The sequence below is a fragment of the Prosopis cineraria genome, unplaced genomic scaffold (genome assembly GCF_029017545.1).
Source record: "Prosopis cineraria cultivar Desert tree isolate PC_DT_omini unplaced genomic scaffold, ASM2901754v1 PC237, whole genome shotgun sequence".
In the NCBI taxonomy this organism is placed as follows: domain Eukaryota; kingdom Viridiplantae; phylum Streptophyta; class Magnoliopsida; order Fabales; family Fabaceae; genus Prosopis; species Prosopis cineraria.
Genome location: NW_026555564.1, coordinates 5183 through 31246, shown reverse-complemented (window position 1 = coordinate 31246; position 26064 = coordinate 5183). Strand labels below are relative to the sequence as shown.

At 37.4% G+C, this 26064-nt stretch overlaps 1 protein-coding gene across 6 annotated transcripts; it reads left to right on the top strand.

Annotated features, from left to right (window-relative positions):
- LOC129296019 (uncharacterized) lies at positions 1 to 26064 on the top strand. Of its 6 annotated transcripts, none has more exons than XM_054934618.1 (10): positions 1 to 318; positions 868 to 1255; positions 7660 to 7866; positions 8032 to 8250; positions 10696 to 10762; positions 13010 to 13072; positions 20175 to 20266; positions 20923 to 21105; positions 21206 to 21342; positions 25223 to 26064. In XM_054934618.1, exons 1-10 carry the CDS (start codon positions 191 to 193, stop codon positions 25440 to 25442), a joined length of 1704 nt encoding a protein of 567 aa, XP_054790593.1. In that variant the 5' UTR covers positions 1 to 190; the 3' UTR covers positions 25443 to 26064. The 6 variants fall into 6 exon arrangements, with proteins under 6 accessions (XP_054790593.1, XP_054790592.1, XP_054790591.1 ...); XM_054934617.1 differs by having other exon boundaries at positions 20911 to 21105; XM_054934616.1 differs by having other exon boundaries at positions 853 to 1255.

The window sequence follows — 26064 nt, the reverse complement described above, 5'->3', positions numbered from 1 at the left end:
TCAAATTCTTTGATTTTACCCAAATCACCGAACCAACAGCCCAACAGGCCGCGTTCTAACATTCCGGTGATTTTGGCCGCCGCAGCACTCCGTGGGTCTCGTCTGCTTTCTCTTTACCTCGCTTCTGTCGCCTTCACCACCTAAAGATTCTCGCAATATGGATCACGTTATGTAACCATCGGAGCTCGAAATGTCGCATCAACAAAGCACTACCAGTAGCAGCAACATTCCAGTAAGCGAAGTGTTCTGGACTCTAGTTGATAAAGCTGACAAGAAGTTCTCTAAGATCAGGGATTTGCCTTATTACCAGCGTACCAGGTATTGCTCAATGCCACTCTGTTGCCATTTCTGTTTCATGTGTGATCTTTCTTGTGCTTATTCTCAGTTCCGGGAAAATTTGCAGTTGGAAAAAATTTCCAATCTTGATTACCGAAGTACTTTTATCATAGGACTGAATTAATTTTCTGATTTCTTACTCGAATCGGATGCATAACCGAATTGTGTAGCTTGGATTTTAAAAAAACATTGCATTTTCAGTGCTTTCTCTCTGGATGACTACAATATTGTCTTGTTCTTGTTTACCATGTTTAACTGCCAACTTTTATTACTTGTTCTACTATTAAGAGTTTTGGCATAATCAATTTGAGAATTAAACCATAAGTTAACGATCTATTGGCATTCCGTTTTTGCTGCTGCTGCTATTATTATTGTTTTGAGTTGGAACAGAAATCACTGTTCATTGCCTGCCTATAGTTTGATGATTAAAAGCAAATTGCTATGATAATAAATAATGAGATGTCCTGTATGAAGTCTTCATGCTTGGTCATCTATGAAAGGCTTAACATATGTTAGTGGCTTTGTTTTTAGGTATGACACGTACTTTTATAAGGTCTTTAAGGTTTACACACAGTTGTGGAAGTTTCAACAGGAGAATCGGCAGAAGCTGGTTGAATCTGGGCTTAAGAGATGGGAGATTGGTGAAATTGCATCTCGCATTGGGCAACTATATTTTGGGCAGTACATGAGAACAAGTGATGGGAGTTATCTATCTGAGTCGTATATATTCTATGAAGCTATATTAACTCGGGAGTATTTTAAGGAGGGATTATTTCAGGATGTGAACATTGCAAACAAACAATTGAGGTTTCTTGCTCGGTTCCTGATGGTTTGTTTGGTTTCAAACCGGAGAGAAATGGTGCAGCAATTGGTTAATCAGATTAAATTATTAGCTGATGAATGTAAGCGAACATTCCAGGTTTGTAAAATTCTACTGTGCGCATACGTTTCTGTGTGATTTAATGGATCGTTGATATATGTTTCTCATCTTTGATTTGTCATCTCTCTTACGAAAGATTAGCTTCTTGATCTTAAATATATTTGTACATCACTACACTGTTGTTAACAGGATGTTTGCATCAAAAGTAGTTACCGTAAGTGATGATAAATTTGTGTGCAATATAAATTTGCATTAGCCCTTCTATCATATGCATTTCCTTTCTTACAAGTTCCTGTTAAGATCTGCTGATTTTTACTCTTCTCTTTAAATCTAAAGTGTTTCCATCTAAATTGATGTAATATTCTTCTAAGATGTATTTATATCTTAGAGGTAGATTGTTTGGATAGGGGCTGTTTATTAATTTGATGAGTCAAAGAACATCTAGTTTGGCTAAATACGATGAAATAATGTAGAAGATGCAGTTCTAAAGTAGGATTCTTTTGCTAAAGAGTTCATATCTGTCTTATACTGTATGGGTAACATTTGTTTACTAGAATGCTAAAAGCTGTGGCAAATTTGCCCTTGTTATTAACATGTAGATAAAAATACTATTAAAGGCATGATTTTACCTATATGCTATCATGTTATGTTGCTTCCTATATATATGTTAGGTTTTGCTGAGATGCTTCTTTCACGTTTGCTTCTGTTTATATTTGGGGTTAAGGGTCATTTTTTCTCTCAAACTTGCTGTGTAGGGTTGGCGGGTTTGTTGAACTTGATTTTGGGTCATTTTTGTCTTTGAACTTTTAAAATTTGACGCCTTGTTATTTTGTTGTGTTGTAATTAGGGTAGAATAACACTGATATTTTATTCATAAGAAGCGTTTACACATATAGAAGAGATGAGAGGAAGAGAATCTACACAAATCACTAATATCTCTCTTATAATCTTGGCAAATCAAATCAGATGCTGATAAGAGATAAAATCAGATATTAATAATAGTTAGCAGATCTTATTTAAATAAGGAAAAATAGGTCTAATCTTGATATGGGCCTACAGCACCTTATGCCCTTATCCAACACTCCCCCTCAAGTTGGCGAATAGATGTTAATCATTCCTAGCTTGCTTTTGAGTCCTTTAAATTTGTTTGGGGTTAAGGATTTGGTCATAATGTCTGCAATCTGGTTATGTAAGATAGATCTATCACCTTAGCTTCAATTTTTTCTTTGATGAAGTGTTTATCAATTTCCACACGCTTCATGCGGTCATGTTGAATAGGGTTGTTAGCGATCTTTATGGCTGACATATTATCACACCATACCTTAATCGGACCATTCAGATCAATCTTCAATTCCTTCAAGAGATGAATGATCCACATCCCTTCACGTATTCCTAATGATAAGGCTTGGTATTCAGATTCTGCTAAACTTCTTGACACTACCGGTTGCTTCTTACTCCTTTAGCTCACTAAATTTCCCCACACATAGGAACAATACCTAGTAGTTGATCTTCTATCACTCTTTGAGCCTCCCCAATGTACATCAGTGAATAATTCAATGTTTCTGATCACATTCTTTGCAAAAAAAATAGCCCTTGTCCAGGAGTCTTCTTCAAGTATCTAAGAATCTTGTCAATTGCTATCATGTGTTCCTTTTGAGGAGCACTGGAGAATTGACTCACAACACTAGCTTGAAAGCATATGTCAGGTCGTGTGTGGGACAAATAAATTGGTTTTCCCACTAACCTCTAGTATCTTTCTTTGTTTACTACTGTGCCATTTGGTTTAATTGTCAACTTCTGATTTACTTCCATTGGAGTGTGTGCAGGCCTTGCTCCCAACATCCCTGTTTCCTTTAATAAATTTAGAGTGTATTTTCATTGTGATACACTAATCCCCTTTTGTGTTCTTGCCACTTCCATTCCCAGGAAGTATCTTAATGTACCAAGATCTTTAATCTCAAATTCTGCTGCCAAATTTCCCTCTAGTTTAGTGATTTCTTCGACATCGTTCCCTGTCAACATGTTGTCATCCACATAAACAATAAGAACTGTTAATTTTTCTCCACAATGTTTGACAAACAACGTGTGATCTGCTTGGCATTGTTTGTATCCCCAAGACTTCATAGCTTGAGAGAATTGGTCAAACCAAGCTCTTGGAGATTGCTTTAATCCATACATCGATTTGTACAACCTATAAACTTTATGAGAGTTTTCAGAATTTCTTGAGCCAAGGGGAATCTCCATGTATACTTCCTCATCTAGATTACCATTTAGAAATACATTTTTAACATCCAATTGGTGAAGTGGTCAATCTAGATTAGCAGCAAGTGATAATAAGACCTTAATTGAGTTGAGTTTGGCTACAGGGGAGAAGGTCTCTTGGTAGTCCATGCCATAGGTTTGAGTGAAACCCCTTGGAACTAATTTGTCTTATATTTGTTTATACTTACATCAAGGTTAAATTTCATAGTGAAAACCCACTTACTGCTAACAATAGATTTTCCCTTTGACAAGTTGGTGATCTTCCAAGTTTTATTCTTATAAAGTGCCCTTAGTTCTTCATCTATAGCCTGCTTCCATTTATGATCAGTTATAGCTTCTTCAAAGCTATTAGGAATTTTCACCCGTTCAACATTCGCCACGAATGTCTTCATATGGGGAGAAAGTTTCTTATAGGAAACATACCTTGCAATGGGATGTTGGTACAACTCCTCTTTCCTTTTCTAAGAGTAATAGGCCATTGTAGGTCTTCAAGACTCACCTCAGGCATGGAGTCATGGCTTTGCATCAGAGCAGAAATGGGTTCAGCTCTTTCTCTGTTATGGTTCTGTTTGCTGGCATGATTAGGTTCCTCCACCCTAGTTTCAAGGTTATCAAGGAACAGCTAAGAGGTTCAAAAGGATTAATATCCTGAAAATCTGATCTGTTTTAGGAATTTCCAGAATTTTTAGAGTCTGTTTGGTGAGGATCTGAACTGATTCTTGATGAAACATCAGTATATTAAGGTAAGGCTGTATAATCAAAGGAGTCAGTATGTTCAAAGGTGTCATCTAGTGATATATGGGGAACATCCTGTTTTTGTCCAGATTTGGAATATTTATGATGATCATTACAAATCAGCCATTTATTCTCAAATTTATTCTCAGTAGTCTCCCCCTTAATGGGTGATTTGGAGTAATAGGGTTGTTTTTCAAGGAAGTGAACATTCATGGTCACAGATACTTTATTGGTGACAGGAGAAAAACATTTATACCCTTTTGACAGGAAGAATAACCCAAGAAAATGCATTTTATGGCTTTAGTATCCAATTTTCCTCCTCCCTCATTATAAACAAAAGCTGTACGCCCAAAAATCTTTTGAGGGATGTTAGTAGTAAGAGGAGAGTTAGGAAAACTTTTAGAAAACTTTTGAAAGGGTGTGGCAAAATTTAAAGTTTTGGAGGGTAAGCGATTTATAAGATAAGCAGATGTAAGAATAGTATACCCCCAAAATTTGATTGGAACATTACTTTCAAACATAATAGCTCTAGCCACTTCAAGTAAATGTCTGTTTTTTCTTTTAGACACCATTTTGTTGAGTTGAGTAAACAGAAAATGTTTGATGATGTTTGCCTTTTCTTTTTTCAAAAAATTTTGAAAATTTAGATTCACATATTCCCTCCCATTGTTACTTCAAAGAATTTTTATGGAGGTCTAAAATTGATTTTGAACAAAGGCATAGAAGTTTTTGAAGATATTGAAAACTTCTATGCCTTTGTTCAAAATACCCAAGCCAAGCGAGAATGATCATCAATAAATGTTACAAACCATCTTGTTTTAGAATTTGTTTCAAATTTGGATGGACCCCAAACATCACTGTGGATGAGAGCAAAAGGGTGACTTGGTGTATATTTGTGGGATGGATGAGAATTTTGAACTTTTTTAACAAAGTGGCAAGTGTCACAATGAAAGTCAGAAATTGACTTTTTATTTATATTTGGAAATAAAAGTTGCAAATAATGTGGACTAGGGTGGCCTGACCTAGAGTGCTCTAACATCAAGTCTTCACGAGACATAATAGAAAAAACACCATAACTTTTATTTGATGGAGATCCATGGATATGGTAGAGCCCATTCCTCTCCTTAGTATTGTCAATCATCCTCCCCAAGGCCAAGTCCTGAAAATCAGTTTACAGACAGTTTGAGATGCCACACATTTTACAGACAATAAGCTGTACTTAATCTTAGGTACATATAACACATGCTTCAACACAATATTTCAGAGATTATCACTGTGCTAGTTCCCAATACTTTAGCATATTGTCTGTTTGCAACTTCAACAATCTCATGCTTAGAAAATTCACTAAATTCAGAAAACAGATTCCCAGAGCCTGTTACATGATCAGATGCCCCAGAATCGACGATCGAAATATTGTTGGATTTTTTTCATACTATTAAGAGTTTGAGTTAAAGCTGTACCTGCTTGTGCCATAGTCATAGAAGCAGTATTATTCTCACATATTTTAGCAGATGCAAAATGTTTCTCCAAAACTTTCCTAAGACCAGCAGCTCTTCAGTGCTTCATCCCCCAGTTTTAGCTTCTGTTGAGGTTACTGACAGTCCCTTGCCTTTCTTTTTGAAATTCTGAGGCTTGCCATGTAGCTTCCAGCTGGTTTCTTGAGTGTGTCCGTTTTTATTGCAGCGATCACACCTTCTAGACTTCTTACCCTTCATATCTCCCTTTTCCTTTGACAGCAAGTGCAGAACCTTTGGGTGAAGTAGAAGGAGGCATAGAACAACCGTGAGTCAAAATCTTTCGACTTTCTTCACATTTGAGCATGTTAAAGGCATCTTCTAGTGATGGAAAAGGCCTCATGCCCATTATACGTCCTCGAACATCCTCAAAGGAGTGATTGAGTCCAAGTAAAAACTCATAGCACCTTTCTTGATCAACAATCTTTTGGTAGTACTTCCCATCTTTTTGACAAGTCCATTCATGGACCTCCTAAATATCAATTCGTTGCCATAGCCGCATGAGAGCACTGTAATATTGAGTGACAGATTGCTCTTCTTGCAAGAGATTTCGAAGCAATTGCTTCACTTGAAAAATGGTATCCATGTTCTCCTTGAGTGAATAGGTGTGCTTTGCAAATTCCCATATTTCTTTGGTTGTAGTTGCCAATAGGTAATTTTTGCCAATCTTGACAGTCATAGAATTCACGAGCTAGGCTATAACCATATTGTTTTCTGCCCACCAAGACTCGAACTTTGCATCTGTAATTGCTGGAGGACTCTTTGTGAGGTATTTCTTGCGATTCTTACATCAAAATATGTCGCAACCATTGGAGGTGTTGTTTCCATTGAGATGATGAACAATCACAGCTTGCGAGAACGAATCGTTCCCTGAACTCGACGTCCTAAAGGGAGAGTTCATGCTGTGTGCGTTCAAACCAGTACCTTGTGAGCCTTTGTTGGCCAACGATATTGTGCCGTCGCTTGTGGTGAAGACTCGTGGTTGGTTTTTTAGAGCTGCCTATATGCCATTGATCACAGACCAAAGCTCTAATGCCATGTTATAATTAGGGTAGAACAGTACTGATATTTTATTCATAAGAAGTGTTTACATATATAGAAGAGATGAGAGGAAGAGAATCTACACAAATCACTAATATCTCTCCTATAATCTTGGCAAATCAAATTAGATGCTGATAAGAGATAAAATCAGATATTAATAACAGATAGCAGATCTTATTTAAATAAGGAAAAATAGGTCTAATTTTGATATGGCCTATGGCAACTTAGGCTCTTATCCAACATGCTGTTTATGCGTTACTTGTTGACTATTATTTGCTTTGCTGGATGCATTTTGTTGACTTTTTTTGGGCCATTTGGCATCCAAGTTAGGACACTCGTGATTACGTTTTTTTTTTCAACATTTAAGGGGAAAATGCCCAAAAAATTGAGTTCAGGATACTATGTGTCCCTAAGAGAATACTTTGAGGCCAAAAGTGACCTTATTTAATTTTGATTGGACATCCACTTGGATGCCATGTGGCCTAAAAAAGTAAACAAAACAAGTCCAGCTAAGTAGAGAATAGTCAACAAGCGATGCGTGAATTGCGAGACAATGAGATGTGAAATTTTTAAAGTTCAAGAACAAAATTGACCAAAAATTGAATTTAGAACACTCTTAGACCCTAAGCGAAATGTTCAAAGGTAAAAGTGACTCTTAACCTTTTATATTTTACCAATTTAGATAATTGGGTTAATTTATTGTCAATAAACCTTATAACTAAGCTATGGAGCTGCACAAGCATTACATAAGAATGCATCTTTAGAGCATCCACAATGCAGAATTGTTGGGCAATCAATTAGAATGATAACCTGTTGCTTTATGGAACCTATTCTAATTAGCATACATTCGCAGATGTATTGGAAATAATCTTCAAACATTTTTGGTGGCAGGAAAGTGACTTTAAAGAATGGAAGCTGGTGGTTCAAGAAGCTGTCAGATTTTTGAAAGCTGACACAGCTTTTATGAATATCAGGCCTTTGAGATATAGTCTAGTTTTGGACACTCATCCAGATACTTTACTGCATGTTGCTCCAGCAATCACAAAGAGAAATCTAAAATTACAAGATGCTCTATTGAGCAGCTTCCATCATAATGAGGTAATATACTTTAGGATTTCTTTGCTTCTTCTAATAATTAGGAAGAATTTTTGTGAAAAATGTTACAATTAAAGATGTAATTTTTTTCCCCCACTGCCCATGAGACATTTTGTAAATTTTTTCCTTCATTCTCTACTTTTCTTTTGACATTTTATTTTTAAGCAGGTAAAATTTTCAGAGCTCACTATTGACACATTTAGAATGCTTCAATGTTTGGAGTGGGAACCTAGCGGCTCATTTTACCAATCTAGTTCAAAACTTAGTCAGAATGGGCCTCCTGGGGCCAGTCGCATTGGTTTTTCACAGGATATTGTTGATCCTACTTTACCAACTAACCCACGGAAAGCTGTGTTATATCGTCCGTCACTTACAAACTATATGGCAGTAAGTATGAAAAATATGTTGAAATTATGTTTCCTTTTCAATTGTTGTTTCATTTTAATATTTTGCCATGATATGTAATTGAGTAGTCACAAGTGAGGAGTGTGGAATGGATAATTTTGAGCCCTGTTAAAAGGGGTAGATGAAGGCCAAAGAGAGTACTTATAGAAATTGTTGACCGAGACCTCTTAATTAACAACATTTCTAAATGCTTGATATATGATAGAGCACAATAAAGTTGTACAATTCATACAGTCAACTCCACCAATTGAGATAAGACTTGTTGTTGTGTATAATTGAATAGTCACAAGTCTTTGTCCCTTTTATGGCCTTTTGAAGAAAAGCATTTTTATATGTTAAATTAACTTCATGTGATAAAATGATGGAGTTTGATAGGGATCTCCTCCTAATGAGAGCAAGTTTTACCATTTGGTCTCAAGCGTTATGGTTAACTGGTGATTTTATTTAGGAGAATTACAATGTAAGAATTCTTGGTAGATTATTTTTGCATTTAGAACTGTTAACAATACAAAGTGGTCAATTCATCACATGGTTAATCTCTTAAAGTAAACTACAAAAATTCTATCGCCAATTGCGAGATTGTTATTATTATTTGATTGAGAAATAAATCTTTTGGAACTTTGAGTTATAATTCTATTGAGGGGAAAATAGTAAAAAATCATTGGAGATGGTTTGGACGTGTACAGACTATGAAGAAGGCCGTGGGGGGATAAGGAGAGTGACATGGATAATCTTGAGTTTTGTAAAGAGGAGTAGAGGAAGATCAAAGAGAACGCTTATGGAAATTATTGAATGAGACTTTTTAGTTAACAATAATATTTTTAAAAGCTTGATTGATGATAGAATAAAATGGTGTTATGCAATTCATGTAGCGGACCCCACTTAATGGGATAAGACTTGTTGTTGTTGTTGTTGTTGTTTTTATGATCCTCCCTTTTTGATCTTTTTGTCTAGAGAATTACTATCAAGAGTAATCCCAGGAAGTTTTTCATCCTTGTCTTTGATCTGGAAGGTGGTTTCAAGTAAAGCACTGAACTTGAATGTGGATGTACGATTTAACTCAATTGGTAATTATAGCGGTAATTGGACAATGATCCTCTAAAAAGATTAATTCACTGCTACTTTGGCATCTCATATCTGCAAAACTGTCATGCTCCTGGAGAATTGATGACTTAAGCAGTTTTGATCAGTTTTATGTGCTAATAAACCACACCTTATTGTTAATTCCTTGGCACTCATGCCCCTAAATTTTTTTTCAAATAACAATGGCTTGGAGGGGAATAGTATGGGAAGATAGGGTTTTGGTTTATTTTATTATTTAATATTGGTTTAATTATTTATTTGGATTTATTGATCTATATTCTATAATTAGCTTACTGGGTATTGTGAAGATTAGTTGCTAGTTATTACTATGTCATATGTCAGGAGTTACAGGTTTTAATTTGGATAGAATTCTATTCATAATACAATTTTGCAACCTATAAGCCTATGTATAAGACTGTTGAACTTTTGGTTCATTTACCCCTTTCTTATCAATATAATGAGATTATTTACCCTGTAGCAGTTTTGATGTATTACCACATATTTCTTAAGGTTGGTGCATGATCTTCCTCACCAATCTCACATGAGGCGCCTTTAATCTGTTTTGAGTTGTTTGGGTTCTGGAAGCCTATATGGATCGTTACTACTCAAATAATCAGCAGCATTGCTGCCCAGATTATCAGTAATTGCAAAGATGTTATCTTGTTAGATGGGTGATTTGTTTTAGGCCTGAGTAGGAAGTCCTGGTGTTGGTAAATTGGCATTCAAAATTACTTTTAGAACTTAAAAAATTAGAAAATCTAATGTTGTTGTTAGAAAATATGGCACTAGAGATACTTGTCTTTCTTCTCTCTGGCCTTGATTGGTTGCAGGGAAAAGAAAGGAGGGAAAGGGTACGGTATTAAAAAAATGGTCCATTATGTGATTTACATTTTTTTTTTTTCAAGTAGGGACTCAGAGTGTCATGCGTCATCACACCCACCCACTCTTTATTTTCCACTACATTCTATTCCTTTCTACTCTGTCAAATATGCCTTTGGAGTTGTTGTAGGAAAGGATAGTGTTCATGTCCTCATTTCAGTATCCTACTCATCTTCTTTTTAAGAATGTGGCCTCGCCAAAGAGGATTGCTGCTTCTATGCAATTTGTTCTAGTCTTGATTGATTATTGTGCTTGTTTCTAAGATTTTATTCTCTCATTTTGTAACTCTGCTATTCCTTAGTAAATTTTCTTTTCTATTAAGAGAAAAATGTTATGGTTTTGACCATTCTTGCTTTGCAATTAACATAAGGAATGCTTTATACCGGTGTATTCATGATTAAATCTCCCATTTCCTTTGTTTCTCAAGTAATCACAATTTTAGACTGTTTTGCTTCTTATGGTCAGGTTCTAGCCACAATTTGTGAGGAGCTTCCTCCTGATGGTGTTCTCCTAATATATTTGTCAGCTTCAGGTATTTGCTCTTTTGTTGTTCTGCTGGTGCCTCTTATTGGGATCATGCATCATTTTTTGTAGTTTCAATTTTTGTCACACATTTCACGGGGTTCTGTGCAACTTTGTTTTTATACCTTTAATATCTCTGCACATATTTTCATGTGATTTAAATAATAAAAAGATGAGTACATTCTTCGACAAACTTTAAAGTTAAACATCTCTCCCATACAAGGATAGTATCTAATTTTGATATTATTCTAACAGCTAAAGCTTTTAAGATGGTTTGTTCCTTACATGATATTGGAATCTTTCTGAGCAGGAGTATACAAGTTTAGTCCAGTATTCTCTCACTGTAGTTAAGCTTTCAGCCCAAGATTTAGGTGGACTGTGCTCTGTACATACTTCAAGACTAATGGGTTTTTACATCTGGGTGCATCTGACATTATAAATCAAAATCATTCTTAGTTCTTTCTCTAAATAGCTTAATTAAATCAGAAAATAAGGGATTAGTGTTTAGTAGCTTGAAAATTTGGGTTTCTAGGGTGAAGCAAAGGTAGAAAAATTGTGAACTGAAGTTTCTTGACGGTCTGCTTTGATGCAGGGGCATAAGTGTGTTTGTGGTATCCAAAAATGGTGCAATACAGGGATACTGCAATTTTTTAAAAACTTAGGGTGAGCATGACAGAGCATCATGAGTTAAATTTATATTTATACCTATATAAAAAATGATATTCTATAATTAGTTTAAGATAATTACGTAGTACCCATTAATTATAAATTAAGTTCAAATGAAGCGTAGTGGAGTTAAAGGGAGGGTTTTGTTGGAAATTTCTCCTTGTTTGGGAGTTTCATATAAAGATTGAGGGGAAGTGGGAGTTTTCAAACCATCCTTCAAAGCCCTCTAACATTCATGGTTTGTAGTTCATCCACTTTGGATGGTTTATGATGAGAAAATAATTTATTGGCTATTATTCCCTACATTAACGATCCCACCTAGTGGGATAAGGCTTGTTGTTGTTGTTGCTGTATTCCTTATGTTAATCCTTTTTTATGTTAAGAAAAGTAATCATCACGTAAGAAAATCAACTAAATTTTATTTGTTTTATCTTTTGTTTTGGCGTCTGGGTTTCTCATATCATTATGGTTGGAAGTTGTGAAGGTAACAAAAGTGGGGAAAGAAAAGGGAAAGGAAGGGACAAGGAGTTAATGAATTTTCTTGCCTCTAATACTTTTCTTTGTCTATTTTAACAACCAAGCAAAGGGAAGGAAAAAGCATCATTTTTCCCTCTTATCTCTTTCCTTCACTTTTACTTTTACATTTGTTCCTTACCCCTTCCTCCCCCAGCTTCCAACCATTCCTGTATGGGAAACCAGGACTTTAAAGTGAACTGCAATATAGAAAAAGAAATTTCTTTGGGGGATGGTTGAAGTAATTTTATCAGAAAGAGGAGTACATCTTGTTGGATGATAAGCTAAAGCTACCAATAACCTACTATACAAGAAAAAGCTCAAAAATTGAACCAATTAACAAAATTTCTATCAAACTTGGTAGTGTAAAACTCATCCTGGTCCCTTTGCAGAGGAAATAGTGTTTTCCTTAAAATCCCATGTGCAAAGAACCAAAGAGAAACCGTGTCACATAATTATCTCATAACAGATTTAAAGGTGAGGATATGCCCTTGTAGATGTGGGCATTCCTCTGCAGTTAAGCAAACCATTGATTTCCTTAAACTGCAAATTCCCACAATATTGTTTCCTGGCTTATCGCTGAAGTCCATAAATCAGATTGGGAGAAACTTTTTCAAAATAGCAAGTCAGCTCTAGCTTTTGCCAAAATGCCAAAGAATTTATTTCAAAGGTAACATGCTACTAAACAGCGGACAAATAAATGGGCCAGAGGTTCTGAGCCTCATCTGGACATTTGATAAATTGCTGGTGAAGGACTAGGAAATATAAAATTGAAAGTTATTAAATTACCTATAGTACTGAAATATAAGATCAACTATATAACAGCCTTTTCCCCCTATAAAAAATAGATGTTAGGATATTTAAAATATTACTATCAGTGCCATCATGATTATACCATACTGTTGGGACAGCTTGATATTTTCTCTTTCTTAATGCTGGTGTGAGTCCATCACCAAGGGTTTTGGTGATTAATTATTTCGTAAACAAATGAGAGCCTGTGAAGCATAGGATTTCTTACCTCTTATGCTTTCAAATTGCTTGAGCAAAAGGTGGACACTATTTTATACTTTCGACGCAGGATCTTTTGGTGCTGTGGACAATGAATCTGGTTGCTTACAGTTTGGCCCGCGTGGAGATGGAGGTACATCTTAGAGAATATCTTGGTAGACTTCCGTTCTTGTACTGCCTGGTTCTGCTATGTATGCTCTACTTCATTGTTTTTTTTTTTTTTTGTCCTTGCATTTGTTATTGTGTATATATGTGCTCTTATGAGTTTTATGGGATAATATTTAGCTCAAATTTGTGATCAAGTTGTTAGATAAATTGTTTTATGTGACATTCCACTATAAACTCTAACATAGTTTAATCTGAAATTTTGATGTAAAGTGCCAAAAGGGCATTGTACTCTCAGTAGTCAGTGACAGTTGTTACTGTTCGATGGATATTTTCTCATTCAGCTATCCTCTACTTAAATCTTTGATAAACTATTTCTGCATCCTTCCTTTTTCTTTATTTTTATTTTCTTGTTTTCATAGAAAGTAATATTTGAAGATAATATGCAAGATCAAGGCATCTTTCTAAAACAGCTTTAAATGGAAGGTTCACTATCTCACACTCTTTCTAATACATGGAAATACGCTTGAATTATGTTTAAACGTATATGAGATGAAAGGGTTTTTATTTTCCCCCCTGATTGGGAACCACAGTTGCTTTCTAATTGTTGGTCATATAGGGTTAACCAAAAGAAAGAAAGAACCAAGAAATCTAAGGTTCAAGTCATGGAGATTGAATAATTTGGCTTTAGTTTGATGTTGATTTTAGTGTTTATTTCATTTGCGTTGAGTGCCAATAGATTGTTTAAGATTAGGCTGGCTTGTGCTTTGATTAGTTAGATATGATTATGTAATTGTCAGAGATGTTATTTTGTAGTTATAAGCACGTCTGGGCTAGTATCTTCCCCAAAAAGTAAGAAGCTGTTATGGAATTGTAAGGTGGGAAAGAGAGAGAAGGGAGAAAGAGAGGAGAGAGGAAGAGGAGAGATGGAAGAAGCAGGGAAAGAAAGAAGAGATGAGCGAAACAGAAATAAGACTGAATGATGCAATTGTATTAACAGTCAAACTACTGTGATACAACTCTTAATTCCTATTTATGGACCTAAATGTCCATGAACTAAAACTAACTCTCTCCCTTTTATTACAATTATATATCACTGCCCCCCTCCCAAGAGACCCTTGCCCCCAAGGTCAAGTACAATTAAGGTAGCAAACAAATCTGAAACTAAAAAGGGGAACTTTGGCTTTAAAATCTAGAAAAATTCTCTTGAATAGTGAAGAGATGACTGTCTGAGTTTTTTTAGACTTGGAACCATAAATTGATCCACTGCAAAATGACCTTGGGCCCATGCTACTACATCTTCATTTCTTTTTCTTCCTCCTCCTTACTTTAAGAAGCTAGTACCATTTCTGCTGATGCCACCATAAGAAAACCAGTTGTGCCATTGACTTTTCGACATGCACAACAGCTGGAACATCCAACCTAGATAGAGACCCACATGTTCAGTACTTCTTTTTCCTACCTGATACATGTCCATATGCCCCCATTTGCTGAAAACCCATGCTTGTGAAGAAATTTAGGACATGATAAGCAATCAATCCATTCTACCACACACCCACCACTCAATCATGCGTTTCAACTTCTGCAAATAGCAGCAGGGAAACAAAAACAAAGGGAATTGAAAAACATGGACCAAGTTTAACTCAAGGAGAGACAGATGACAATAAAAAAATTAGAGGAAGACATAGGTAGAAAAGCATGAGTAGATGGCGGCAAGAAAAGAAGGATACACAATGATAAAAATCCACTAACACAAGTGACCCACAACAACAGAGATTCTGTTACATGAAGACCATGCTTTGTTGAACCTTCCTAAGAAACTCGTCTCCTATTGCATCTGATGGAAGTAAGGCGTTGTTGCGTAAAGTTGAACAAAGATTGGCAAAGGGTTTGGGTCTTCAAATAAAGGTTGTGGTAGCCATAAACAAAGGCTTCTTGCACCGTTGACTTTTAACTCATGATTAACAGAAGTGATATAGTGCGCTGTGATGGTCCTCAGTGGGATTTCTTTGGTCATCTTCAAGAACACATTGACTCTTGGATTTTTTATTGACCCCCATACTCTTCTTGGCATGCCTGCTAGACTCTGGCATTCAGGGAATTATGCAAGGCATCGTGCATTGATGGTTTATTCCCTTTCTTCTTCAAGATGATTTTGATATGATATTATAATTATAATAATAAATAAAAGTTAAAGGTTGGTTAGTGGCTGTTAAGTAGCTGTAAAGGGAATGGGTAGGAATAGGAGATTCTAAATAAGACTACCTACTGTGTAAATCAGATTATGATTCCCTGGGATAAGAACACACAGCATAACATTTAGAATTTCTCTAAACCTCTCTACTCTTCTGTCTGATCCTATTTTCTATTTCTCTTCTTCCTCGCTCCCCTCTCTTTCTCGGTCTATCAGAATTATCAACATCCAACAATGATATCAGAGCAAGCTTCCCTTGGCATCATATACATGTAGCGACTTTATAATAGGCCATCTGCAAGAAACTCTATAAACTCTACCATCTGTGAGGGAAGACGTGGCAGAGTTACAAGAAATGTCACGAAAGGAAAAGTTCAGCGTGGAAGCTACTCAAGATGTTTCTGCCAATCAAGAAGGTGGGTTTCCTCTGCTGTCAATTCTAGAGCAGTGCGAAACAGTACACTGGGCATCAATAATTCAACAAGATGCCAAGAATGTTGTTGAAGATGGTGGATTTGGTTTGCTCACCTCTCCAACAGGCCCAATAACTTTCAATGATGAGAAAGAACCTTCTGCCCCTCAAAAAGATGAGGGGTCTTGTTCAGTCTCCTTCCAAGAAACGTGCAATCGAGTGCAATGACCTTTGTTCATGATGGCAATTATTTCAAGAAGGATCTTTGGTATGTTCTTGAAGCGAAGCAAGATGATTCCAAGAAGACCCAAAGAAAACCAACGTTGTGTGCTTCAAATGGAATAGTTGTTGCTGCCGTTCAGCCTTTGCACCTTGAAATTGTTATGGGTTGAGTTGCCCGGGGAGAATTGAAAAACAAGGCTGTCGTGTTGCAAAAACCCCGTCACTGTGGGTCCCTTATGATTTGATTCCATCAGCTTCATTGTTGTCTTCAGTTTTTCTGTCACCTTCTATCTCAATTTCTTCTTTGATGCTAGTTTCTATTTCTTTCTTGCCACTGGTTTATCTTTCTGCATCACTGGACTCTACTTATTCCTTGGTATTGGGTTCTGTTTCTCATCCATTGTTGGGTTCTGTTCATTTTGCCTATAGGAGGCCAAGGGTTGAGATGCATGGTCTCGATGCTTGTCATACTTCAGATTTCTTCACGAGCTGGGATTTCCAATGGGCAAGGACTTTTGGTCAGATGTTAGGAAGAAAGAGAAGGAATAATGACTGTTCCACATGTGAATATCTTGCTTGAGAGTGTGTTACAGCTGTTATGTGTATGAAAAAGTCAAGGGCATATATGATTGTCTTATGGTGGGACTTGCAAGAATGGTATTGGTTACTTAAAGTAAGAAAGAAGAAGAAAATGGACGAAAATGTAGTAGCATGGGCTAAGATTATTTTGCAGTGAATGGTTCAAGTCAAAAGGCTCAGATTGTCATCTTTTTATTGTTCAAGAAGATTTTTCCGGACATGAAAAACACAAGTTCTTTCTGGTTTTGAAATTTGTGCCTTAGGATTTTGCTGTACTTGAGCCTTGAGGGCCAGGGTCTCCTAGGAAGGGGTATTGATATGAAATTATAATATGAAATAAAAGTTAGTTAAAGGTTAGTTAGTGGCTGTTAAGTAGCCGTTAAAGGGAATGGGTAGGAATAGGAGATTATAAATAAGACTACCTACTATGTACATCAGATTATGATTCCCTGGAGCAAGAACATTCAGCATACTGTTTAAAATTTCTCTAAACCTCTCTGTTCCTGTTTCTTTCTCTCTTCTTCTCTTCGTCTTCCTCTCTCCCCTCCTCTCTCTCTTTCATCTCTTTCTCTTTCTACCAGAATTATAAACATCCAACAGATTTCTTGGAGCCAAGCAAGATTTGCTTCATTCAAGGACTAGCTTGAAGAGATGCATTGATTCTGCAATTTCTGGCTTGAGACTCATAACATAAATGACTGGTGTGGCTAAATTGGATTCTTTGACACTCCCACATCACCTAAGCCACCTTCAGCTATCATCAAAACTTTGAAATGAAATGGGCCCCATGGCTGAGGGTAACCTGGCTTTAATACCACTATATGGAAATGTAATTGAGGAGAGAGAGAGAGAGAGAGGAGGTAGGAAGGGACGGAGGGCAGAGATAGAAGAAGCAAAGAAAGAGAGATGAGTGAAATAGAGGGCAATTAGACTGAATAGTGCAATTGTTTTAAGTTTCAAGCTCTGCTGTAGTACAACTCTTAATTCCTATTTATAGACCTTAGTGCCAGTTAACTATAACTAACTATCTTAGTATCTCTCTTTTATTACCATTATATATCAGAAGCCTCATGGAAGTAGCAATTCGTTATCAGTCACCCTTCACATTTTTGTTCATTCTCCTACTCTAATGGCCGTATGTCATTCCAATCATTGTATGCCATCTTATAGCACACCCTTCACAAACCATCCTTGGTGATGTTGATGAGTTGAATCATTGGTGATAGAGGAAGAAGAGAAATATAGACGAAAAGAGAGGCTGATTTCATTCACACCCTCCACTGTACCCTAGATACTCTATTTATATAGAATATACCCAAATACCCAGATTACCCTTTTATCCCTAATTATCCCTTTTTATTGCTAACTCCCATATTCCCACGTATCAATATACTCCCCTCTAAAAGAGATCCTTGCCCTTAAGGATCAGTACAAAGATGAAAAGTTAAAGCCTATATCTAATATACGACTTGTTCTGGTGCCATCTCCTCTTGAGCATCTGCAAATATCTCTGCTCTGTCTTCAACAATTAAGGAAAAGACCTGTGAATCTTGGCAATGGTGTGCACTGCTGTATTTGTCGTCACACCAATAACACAAGCCCTTACGCCTTCGATCGTCCATGTCACTCTTTGAAAGTTGTTTTGAGGGCCTAGAGGATGCCGAACTAGAGGTGCTGAAGGATTGGGTCTGTTTAAACTTATCTGTTAATGGGCTCGTGGTGGATATGGGCTTAGTAACTGGGTCATTAATGGATATGGGTTTAGTAACCGAGTCAGGCCTAGAATCCGATAATAATGGAGAAGGAAAACGAGAAGACCCAGATGAGTAGAATGAAGGGAACCCGGAGGAAGGCTTGTGAATCGGTGGCGTAGAAGACGGAGCGTGGTCATGAATCGCTTTAATGGCAGCAAGTTGTCCTCTGGCCATCTTCATTGCACTGGCCAGTGTTGTTGGTTGGAGACTAAGGACGCCCTGTTGCACATCGTTGCGCAAGCCTCTAATGAAGCAATTCATGGCTGCTGCCTTTGATAAGTCAACTTCAATAAGCAACTCATCGAATTTCTCCTCATATTCTTCGACAGAGTCTTGCATCTGCAGTTTCTTTATTGCAATCATGGGGTTTTCATCTTTTATGTCCTTAAATTTGGTTTCCATTTCGCGGATGTATTCTTCCCAAGATATCTCGTCCAAATGCCTCTGTTTAGTGAAGGCCAAGTGCTAATGCAGGGCATGTTTCTCCAAGTGGATGCTAAGAAGACGAATATGCTGGTCAACGGGCATTCCATCCACGTCAAAAAATAGGTGATAGCGGTAAGCCCATCCTCGGAAATCAGTGCCATCAAATTTGGGGAACGCGACTCTGCTACTCTTGGTAGGAACAGAGTATGAGTTGGGTGGTGTGGGAAGGAGACCTTAGAAGGACCTGAATTGAGGTGGTGGTGTGAAAATGGGGGGAGCGGGTGCTGAGGCAGAAGGGGTCGCTGGTTGAGAGAAAGGGGGTAGTGGTGGGATTGCTATTAGGGGCGAAGGGACAGAGGTTGTAGGTCAAGGGAGAGCGACGGAGGGTGCTTGGGAAGGTGGGTTCACCGACTTGAAGTGGAGGGTAAGGCAATGGTTGATTGGCTAGCATAGTAAGCTTATTAGAAATCTCCTTCATAAACTGAGATAAGGTAGCTTTAATCTCAGATATATCGTTAGTGTGTTGGTCTAAAACCTGTTGAGTACTTTGAAGTAATGAGGATTGCATTTCCAATCGGTGTTTCAAGTCGCCAACGCGTTCAGTCAAGGACCGCATCTCTGGCGGAGACATGGCCAAAGAGATGGCTCTGATACCTTGATAGAGGAAGAAGAGAAATATAGACGAAAAGAGGGGCTGATTTCATTCACACCCTCCACTGTACCCTAGATACTCTATTTATATAGAATATACCCAAATACCCAGATTACCCTTTTATCCCTAATTTCCCTAATTATCCCTTTTTATTGCTAACTCCCATATTCCTACGTATCAATTGGCTATTGACCAGAGCTCTAAGAGACATCCCATACACCACCATGCATTGCAATAACACAATTTTCTTTCTTTATGCATTGGCACATGATGACATGCACATAGAGGAAAAGGCAGGGGAAACACTTACTGACTTTTGAGAGGTAAGGACTCTCTGTCACCTTACCAGTTGCTTGCATCACCTAGGGCACAGAACCCTAGATATTGGAATCCCTTATCCCACTCTTCTCCTTTTCGGGTGCTTGAACCCTTCCAATATGCCTGCTGTCCCTTTTACCTTCAGTAGCATTCCTGGCCCCAGGGCTTATTTCTTCTTTGAACTTGACCCATTTATTGACTGGGGCTCGTCATGGAGTAATTCTTTGCAATGAATTGCTAAATTGTTTCATGTAGTTTTTATGTTGTATCCATGCAGAAGCTCTTAACGGGTCTCATTGTGACCATGTGTTTGGCTTTTTGGAAACTGTTTTCTGGAATATATAGGATAGAGCATATGATCATTCTTCCTGATGTTGAAATAAGTTGAGGAAGGTTGGAGAGAAGACCCAAAACTCAAAGATCCAACAACTGTAACAACTAGAACTGGAAATTAGGAAATTGTTTGAGACAGAATGGATCAATTGATCATTGCCTTTTATTTAACCTTCATTCAGTTTAGCTGTCATTTTGTCACATCTTAATAGAATGTTATTTAACTTGATTGCTTTTCAGGATTAAACTCCATTTATCCATCTGACTTTCTACCATTTACAAGAAGACCGCTTCTATTAGTCATTGACAGTGAAAGCAGTGAGGCATTCAAGGCAAGAATTACCTCTATTTTAGTATGCATAATGAACTTTGGGACTATGACATGTGCTGGTGTAGAAACGCTAGCTTTACGCATAAATTAGGTGGGATGTAGGGGACATGGTGATTTTACACACTTACACTATCCATGTATTGATTAAAGCATTGTGCATAAAGGGGTGAGACATGATTTTAAAAACATAATTTATATATTCATTATAAGCTTGATGTGGAATACATGATGGCACTGGTTTAAACCCTGTAAAGAGTTATAAAATTAATTATGTCGACGTTAAATTGCAACACACTATCATCACTGATTTTGGGTCTGTTACCATGCGGATATTTTATTGCATACATGAAGTTTTGACGGTCTTCAATCAGAGGCAATGGGAAAGGTAAAATTGCTTGTCTAGGTGAAGTCTTAAGTACTTTTGAAAATAGTCTTGAATAGAAGAAACATCGAATTGGGGGCTAGGTATAGTGTTCATAAATCATAATTGTATGTTCTTTCTCATTCAAATAAGCTGGATTAATAGAAGAAACATTGCATTGGGGGCTAGGTCTCTACGTCAAGTGTTCATATATCATGATCGTTTCCTTCTCATCCTAATATCAAGTTGGATTCATTTAGAACATTTGAAAATTGATTGGTCAGAATCAAATGCAGGCCATAGCTGGAAAAGAGAAAGGAGAGTCAGTTGCTATGCTCCTTTCTCCTAGTTGTTTACCCCCAATTGCTTCTGCTGATTGGTCACGATATATACATGGGAGCCTGTTCACCATGTTTCTGACAGCTCCACTGCAAGCTTTCTGTCTGCTGCTTGGTCTTTCAGGCAATGATATTGATATGGTGCTTAAAAAATGACCTCATTTTTTTCATTTTACTATTTTCGGAGGTGGGAAATTTCTCCTCTTGGGGGGTCTCTTATGGAGTTGAATTTCCTTGTCAGGACACATACAACAAAGCTGAGAAGCTGCTTTCATCATTATTAAACGACTGGGGACTGGCTTTGGCAACAAGAGACATGCTTAATCCTGTTTGGGGACAGATTTTAGGTGATCCCTTCATAAGGCGACTTCTTTTAAGGTATGAAAGGCCTTCCTTATGTTTCCTCTTATTTTTATTTGTTTTGGGAATGAACGCTGTTGAACTGCATTATTTTTGACAAAGTATTGTTTATTGTTTGGAATAAATGCTTTGTTGAGCTCCTTTTTTTTTTTTTTTAACTATAAGCATAATCTTCTTATTATGCTGGTCACTATTCATTGTACTTCATGATTAATGTCAGTTGATTGATGATTGATTTGTGGTTTGGAGAGTGAAAGAGCTTACTGTTTTGCTAACTTCTCTTCATTCTCATGCCAAGCTACGTCTTTAGTCAGTTGGAAACCTCTTCTAACTGAAAATCCTACTTCTGGATCTGTTTACAAAACTTCTGGACATCATCGTTGATCACTTCGAGGGATAAAAGCCTCATCGTTGATCACTTCTGCACTTAGAGCTGCTTGACATTGATATTAAGCATCTCCAGATCCCTGGACAGCCATGCTCATCTATATCTTGAAGTATTTGGCTTCATCGCTTGGCCAAAAGATTTGCTTTCTCCTCTAAGATTTTTTGCTAGCAATTCAGGAAGTAGCACCTGAACTATCTAGTGTTTGAGATCAAGTAATAATGATTTGTGATAGAGGAAGAAGAGAAATATAGATGAAAAGAGAGGCTGATTTCATTCACACCCTCCACTGTACTCTAAGTACTCTATTTATATAGAATATACCCAAATACCCAGATTACCCTTTTATCCCTAATTTCTCTAATTATCCCTTTTTATTTCTAATTCCCATATTCCCACATATCAATATACTCCCCCCTAAAAGAGATACTTGTCCTCAAGGATTAGTACAAAGATGAAAAGTTAAAACCTATGTCTAATATACGACTTGTTCTAGTGCCATCTCCTCTTGAGTGTTTGCAAATATCTCTGCTCTGTCTTCAACAATTAAGGAAAAGACCTGTGAATCTTGGCAATGGTGTGCACTATTGTATTTGTCGCCACACTATTAACACAAGCCCTTATGCCTTCGATCGTCCATTTCACTTTTTGAAAGTTGTTTTGAGGGCCTAGAGGATGCCGAACTAGAGGTGCTGAAGGATGGGGTCTGTTTGAACTTATCTGCTAATGGGCTCGTGGTGGATATAGGCTTAGTAACTGGGTCATTAGTGGGACCTGGAACCTTATCATAATGGAGAAGGCAAACGAGAAGACCCAGATGAGTAGAACGAAGAGAACCCAGAGGAAGGCATGTGAGTTGGCGGCGTAGAAGACGGAGCGTGGTCATGAATCGCTTTAATGGCAGCAAGTTGTCATCTAGCCATCTTCATTGCACTGGCCAGTGTTGTTGGTTGGAGACTAAGGACGCCCTGTTGCACGTCATTGCACAAGCCTCCGATGAAGCAATTCATGGCTGTTGCCTCTGACAAGTCAACTTTAGTAAGCAACTCATCAAATTTCTCCTCATATTATTCAACAGAGTCTTGCATCTGCAGTTACTTTATCGCAATCATGGGGTCTTCATCTTTTATATCCCCAAATTTGGTTTCCATTTCGTGAAAGTATTCTTTCCAAGATATCTCATCCAAATGCCTCTATTTAGTGAAGGCCAAGTGCTAATGCAGGGCATGTTTCTCCAAGTGGATGCTAAGAAGACGAATACGTTGGTCAACCGGTGTTCTATCCGTGTCAAAAAAATAGGCGACAGCGGTAAGCCCATCCTCAGAAATCATTGCTATCAAATTTGGGGAATGCAACTCTGTTACTCTTGGTAGGAACAGAGTATGAGTTGGGTGGTGTGGGAAGGAGACCTTGGAAGGACCCAAATTGAGGTGGTGGTGTGAAAATGGGGGAGCGGGTGTTGAGGCAGAAGGGGTTGCTGGTCGAGAGATAGGGGGTGGTGGTGGGATTGCTATTGGGGGTGGAGGGACAGAGGTTGTAGGTCGAGGGAGAGCGACAGAGGGTGCTTGGGAAGGTGGCTAGGAGGGTTCACCGACTTGAAGTGGAAGGGAATGCAATGGTTGATTTGCTAGCATAGTAAGCTTATTAGAAATCTCCTTCATAAACTGAGATAAGGTTGTTTTAATCTCAGATATATCGTTAGTGTGTTAGTCTAGAACCTGTTGAGTACTTTGAAGTAATGAGGATTGCATTTCCAAGTGGTGTTCCAAGTTGCCAACGCGTTCAATCGAGGACCGCGTCTCCAACGGAGACATGGCTGGAGAGATGGCTTTGATACCTTGATAGAGGAAGAAGAGAAATATAGACGAAAAGAGAGGCTGATTTCATTCACACCCTCCACTGTACCCTAGATACTCTATTTATATAGAATATACCCAAATACTCGGATTACCCTTTTATCCCTAATTTCCCTAATTACCCCTTTTTATTTCTAATTCCCATATTCCCACATATCAATTTGTAATTTGAAATCCTATTTGGTTTTAAGCTATATGAATCACTAGAGGAATCAGAAGGTAAACAGAATCGCAGATAAATTGCTGGAATACATTCCATAAATAGCAAATTGTATGATTTTCAATTTTTCATATTTTCAAGCAGCAAATAACTAATTACTGGAATCTCAAGTTTGCTCATGAATGACCCAATGTTGCAATTCTGACGGAAAACTTATTTGGCTCCTTACTTGCTAATCTATTTTTTAATTTCAAGACTAAAATGCTGTGTTTCGTAACATGAAGTTTAAACACTTCAAATCCTGCTAGAAGATTTAGGACCAGTTTGTTGAAAATTAAAGAAAAAAGTTATTTTGGTTAAGTTTAACCCTACCTGGCGCGTAGTCCCAGCAGAGACAAGAGAAGAGGTTAATTGCAAACTTGAGTTATGGAGGAGGACATTGGAGTCGAAAGGTTTTCGTCTGAGTAGAAGTAAGACGGAATATTTATATTGTAAATTTGGTAAAGGACTATTCGACAATAATTTGGAAGTGAAATTGGGAGATCAAATTATACCTCAAGTGAAAAAGTTTAGATATTTGGGAGCCATTATTCAAAATGATGGCGAAATCAATGGAGATATTTCACATAGAATTCAAGCTGGGTGGTTTAATTAGAGAAAAGTTAAAGGAATTATTTGTGACCGTAAGGTGCCTAATAAACTCAAAGGAAAGTTTTATCGCACTGCTATCAGACCGGCAATGTTATATAGTAGTGAATGTTGGGCTCTAACGGGACAGCAAGAGCATAAAGTTAGAGTAGCAGAGATGAGAATGTTACGATGGATGTGCGGACATACACGTAAAGATAAAATTCGAAATGAGCACGTACGTGAAAAAGTGAGGGTGGCACCTATTGAGGAAAAAATGGTAGAAAATCGGTTAAGATGGTTTGGGCATGTACAAAGAAGACCAAGGGAGGCACCAATGAGAAGAGTGGAACATATAACTTTGAGTCCAATTAAGAGAGGTAGAGGAAGGCCTAAGAGAACACTCTTGGAAGTTGTTGAACGCGATCTCTTAATTAATAATATTCCTAAAAGCTTGATAAATGATAGAGCACAATGGCGTCTTGCAATCCATATAGCCGACTCCACCTAGTGGGATAAAGGCTTGTTGTTGTTGTTGTTGTTGTTGGTTAAGTTTAACGCTCGAGTTGTTCGGAGCAATTAAACTAATCATGAAGGTTTTGTTGGAAAAAAAATTATCCATTTTTAGTTCTTTTGATAAGTTATTACAAATAGCTTATCAAAATAATATTTTTTTCCCCCAACACATCCCTCATGTGTTTAGTTTAAATTCGCATAACAACTTTCTCATGTTTAGTCCAATTAAATCACTTTTTAAAAAAAAAAAAAATCTTAAAACAAACTGGCTATTAGTTTACCCTTGAGAGAGATTATATGAATTTTTGTCAAGTGTCTTAGTTAATTTTTTATTTCACTTTCTATTTGGAGCAGATTCCTCTTTTGCCAGAGAGTGCTAACACTATATGCCCCGATCAACAATAAGAAGGAATTCCTTCCATTATGTGTCCCATCTCTTCCAACACCTGTCCTGCCTTCAGATTCTTCGTCACAGAGTGTAATTATGCAGTTGGCCAAGTTGTTTGGTGCCACTGAGAGATTCATATTCTCAGAGGAAACTGTTCTTCCTAAAAATGAGATGCCAACTCAATGAGGATCAGTTCTATGCAGATGCTTCAGATGTGTAATCTTATACAGCTTCGTTGTGTAGCTGCATCCATCATTATGGACTCTTATATTTGATCATGGGCGTTTGCTGGGAAAATAGTATTTAAGGTACAGGCTTGTTTGTGTTCCGAGTTTGAACAAGTATGTTTGGAATTTGTATTGGGTGTTTGTAAAACCATGAAGGTCCTCTTAAACACACTATACCCTAGAGAAGTGGCTTCTTTCCACTGCAGTGGGGAGAACACTACAAATTCGGACTGTCAAATTTAGATTTGATAGGTTTCTAAAGCACAGATTAATTTGTACTGTTAAAATTTGATCTGAATTGTTCAAATTTTTAGCGAAGGTGTAATGGAGAAACTGTAGTGGAGGGAAACGAGGTCTATTTGGGGAAAATGATTTTTTTTTTTTTTGGACCAGCGGGGAAGATGGATGTTGCATGGATCTCCTAAGAATATTAGAAACCTACATGATCACTCGTAATTTTGAAGCGTACAAAATCCTCCCTTGTTAATAGAATTACGAGTCAATGGTCGTGAAATTGAACTAGTTTTTGGATTTGTAAAAGCAATGATTCATAGTTCAATGGCTTAGATGGAGTTGAATTA

Coding starts and splice junctions, on each gene's coding strand:
- LOC129296019 (XM_054934615.1), top strand. CDS start 191: ATGTCGCATCAACAAAGCACTACCAGTAGCAGCAACATTCCAGTAAGC. Junction 1,256..7,659: donor AATGTAAGCGAACATTCCAG/GTTTGTAAAATT, acceptor TTTTGGTGGCAG/GAAAGTGACTTTAAAGAATG. Junction 8,251..10,695: donor CACTTACAAACTATATGGCA/GTAAGTATGAAA, acceptor TCTTATGGTCAG/GTTCTAGCCACAATTTGTGA.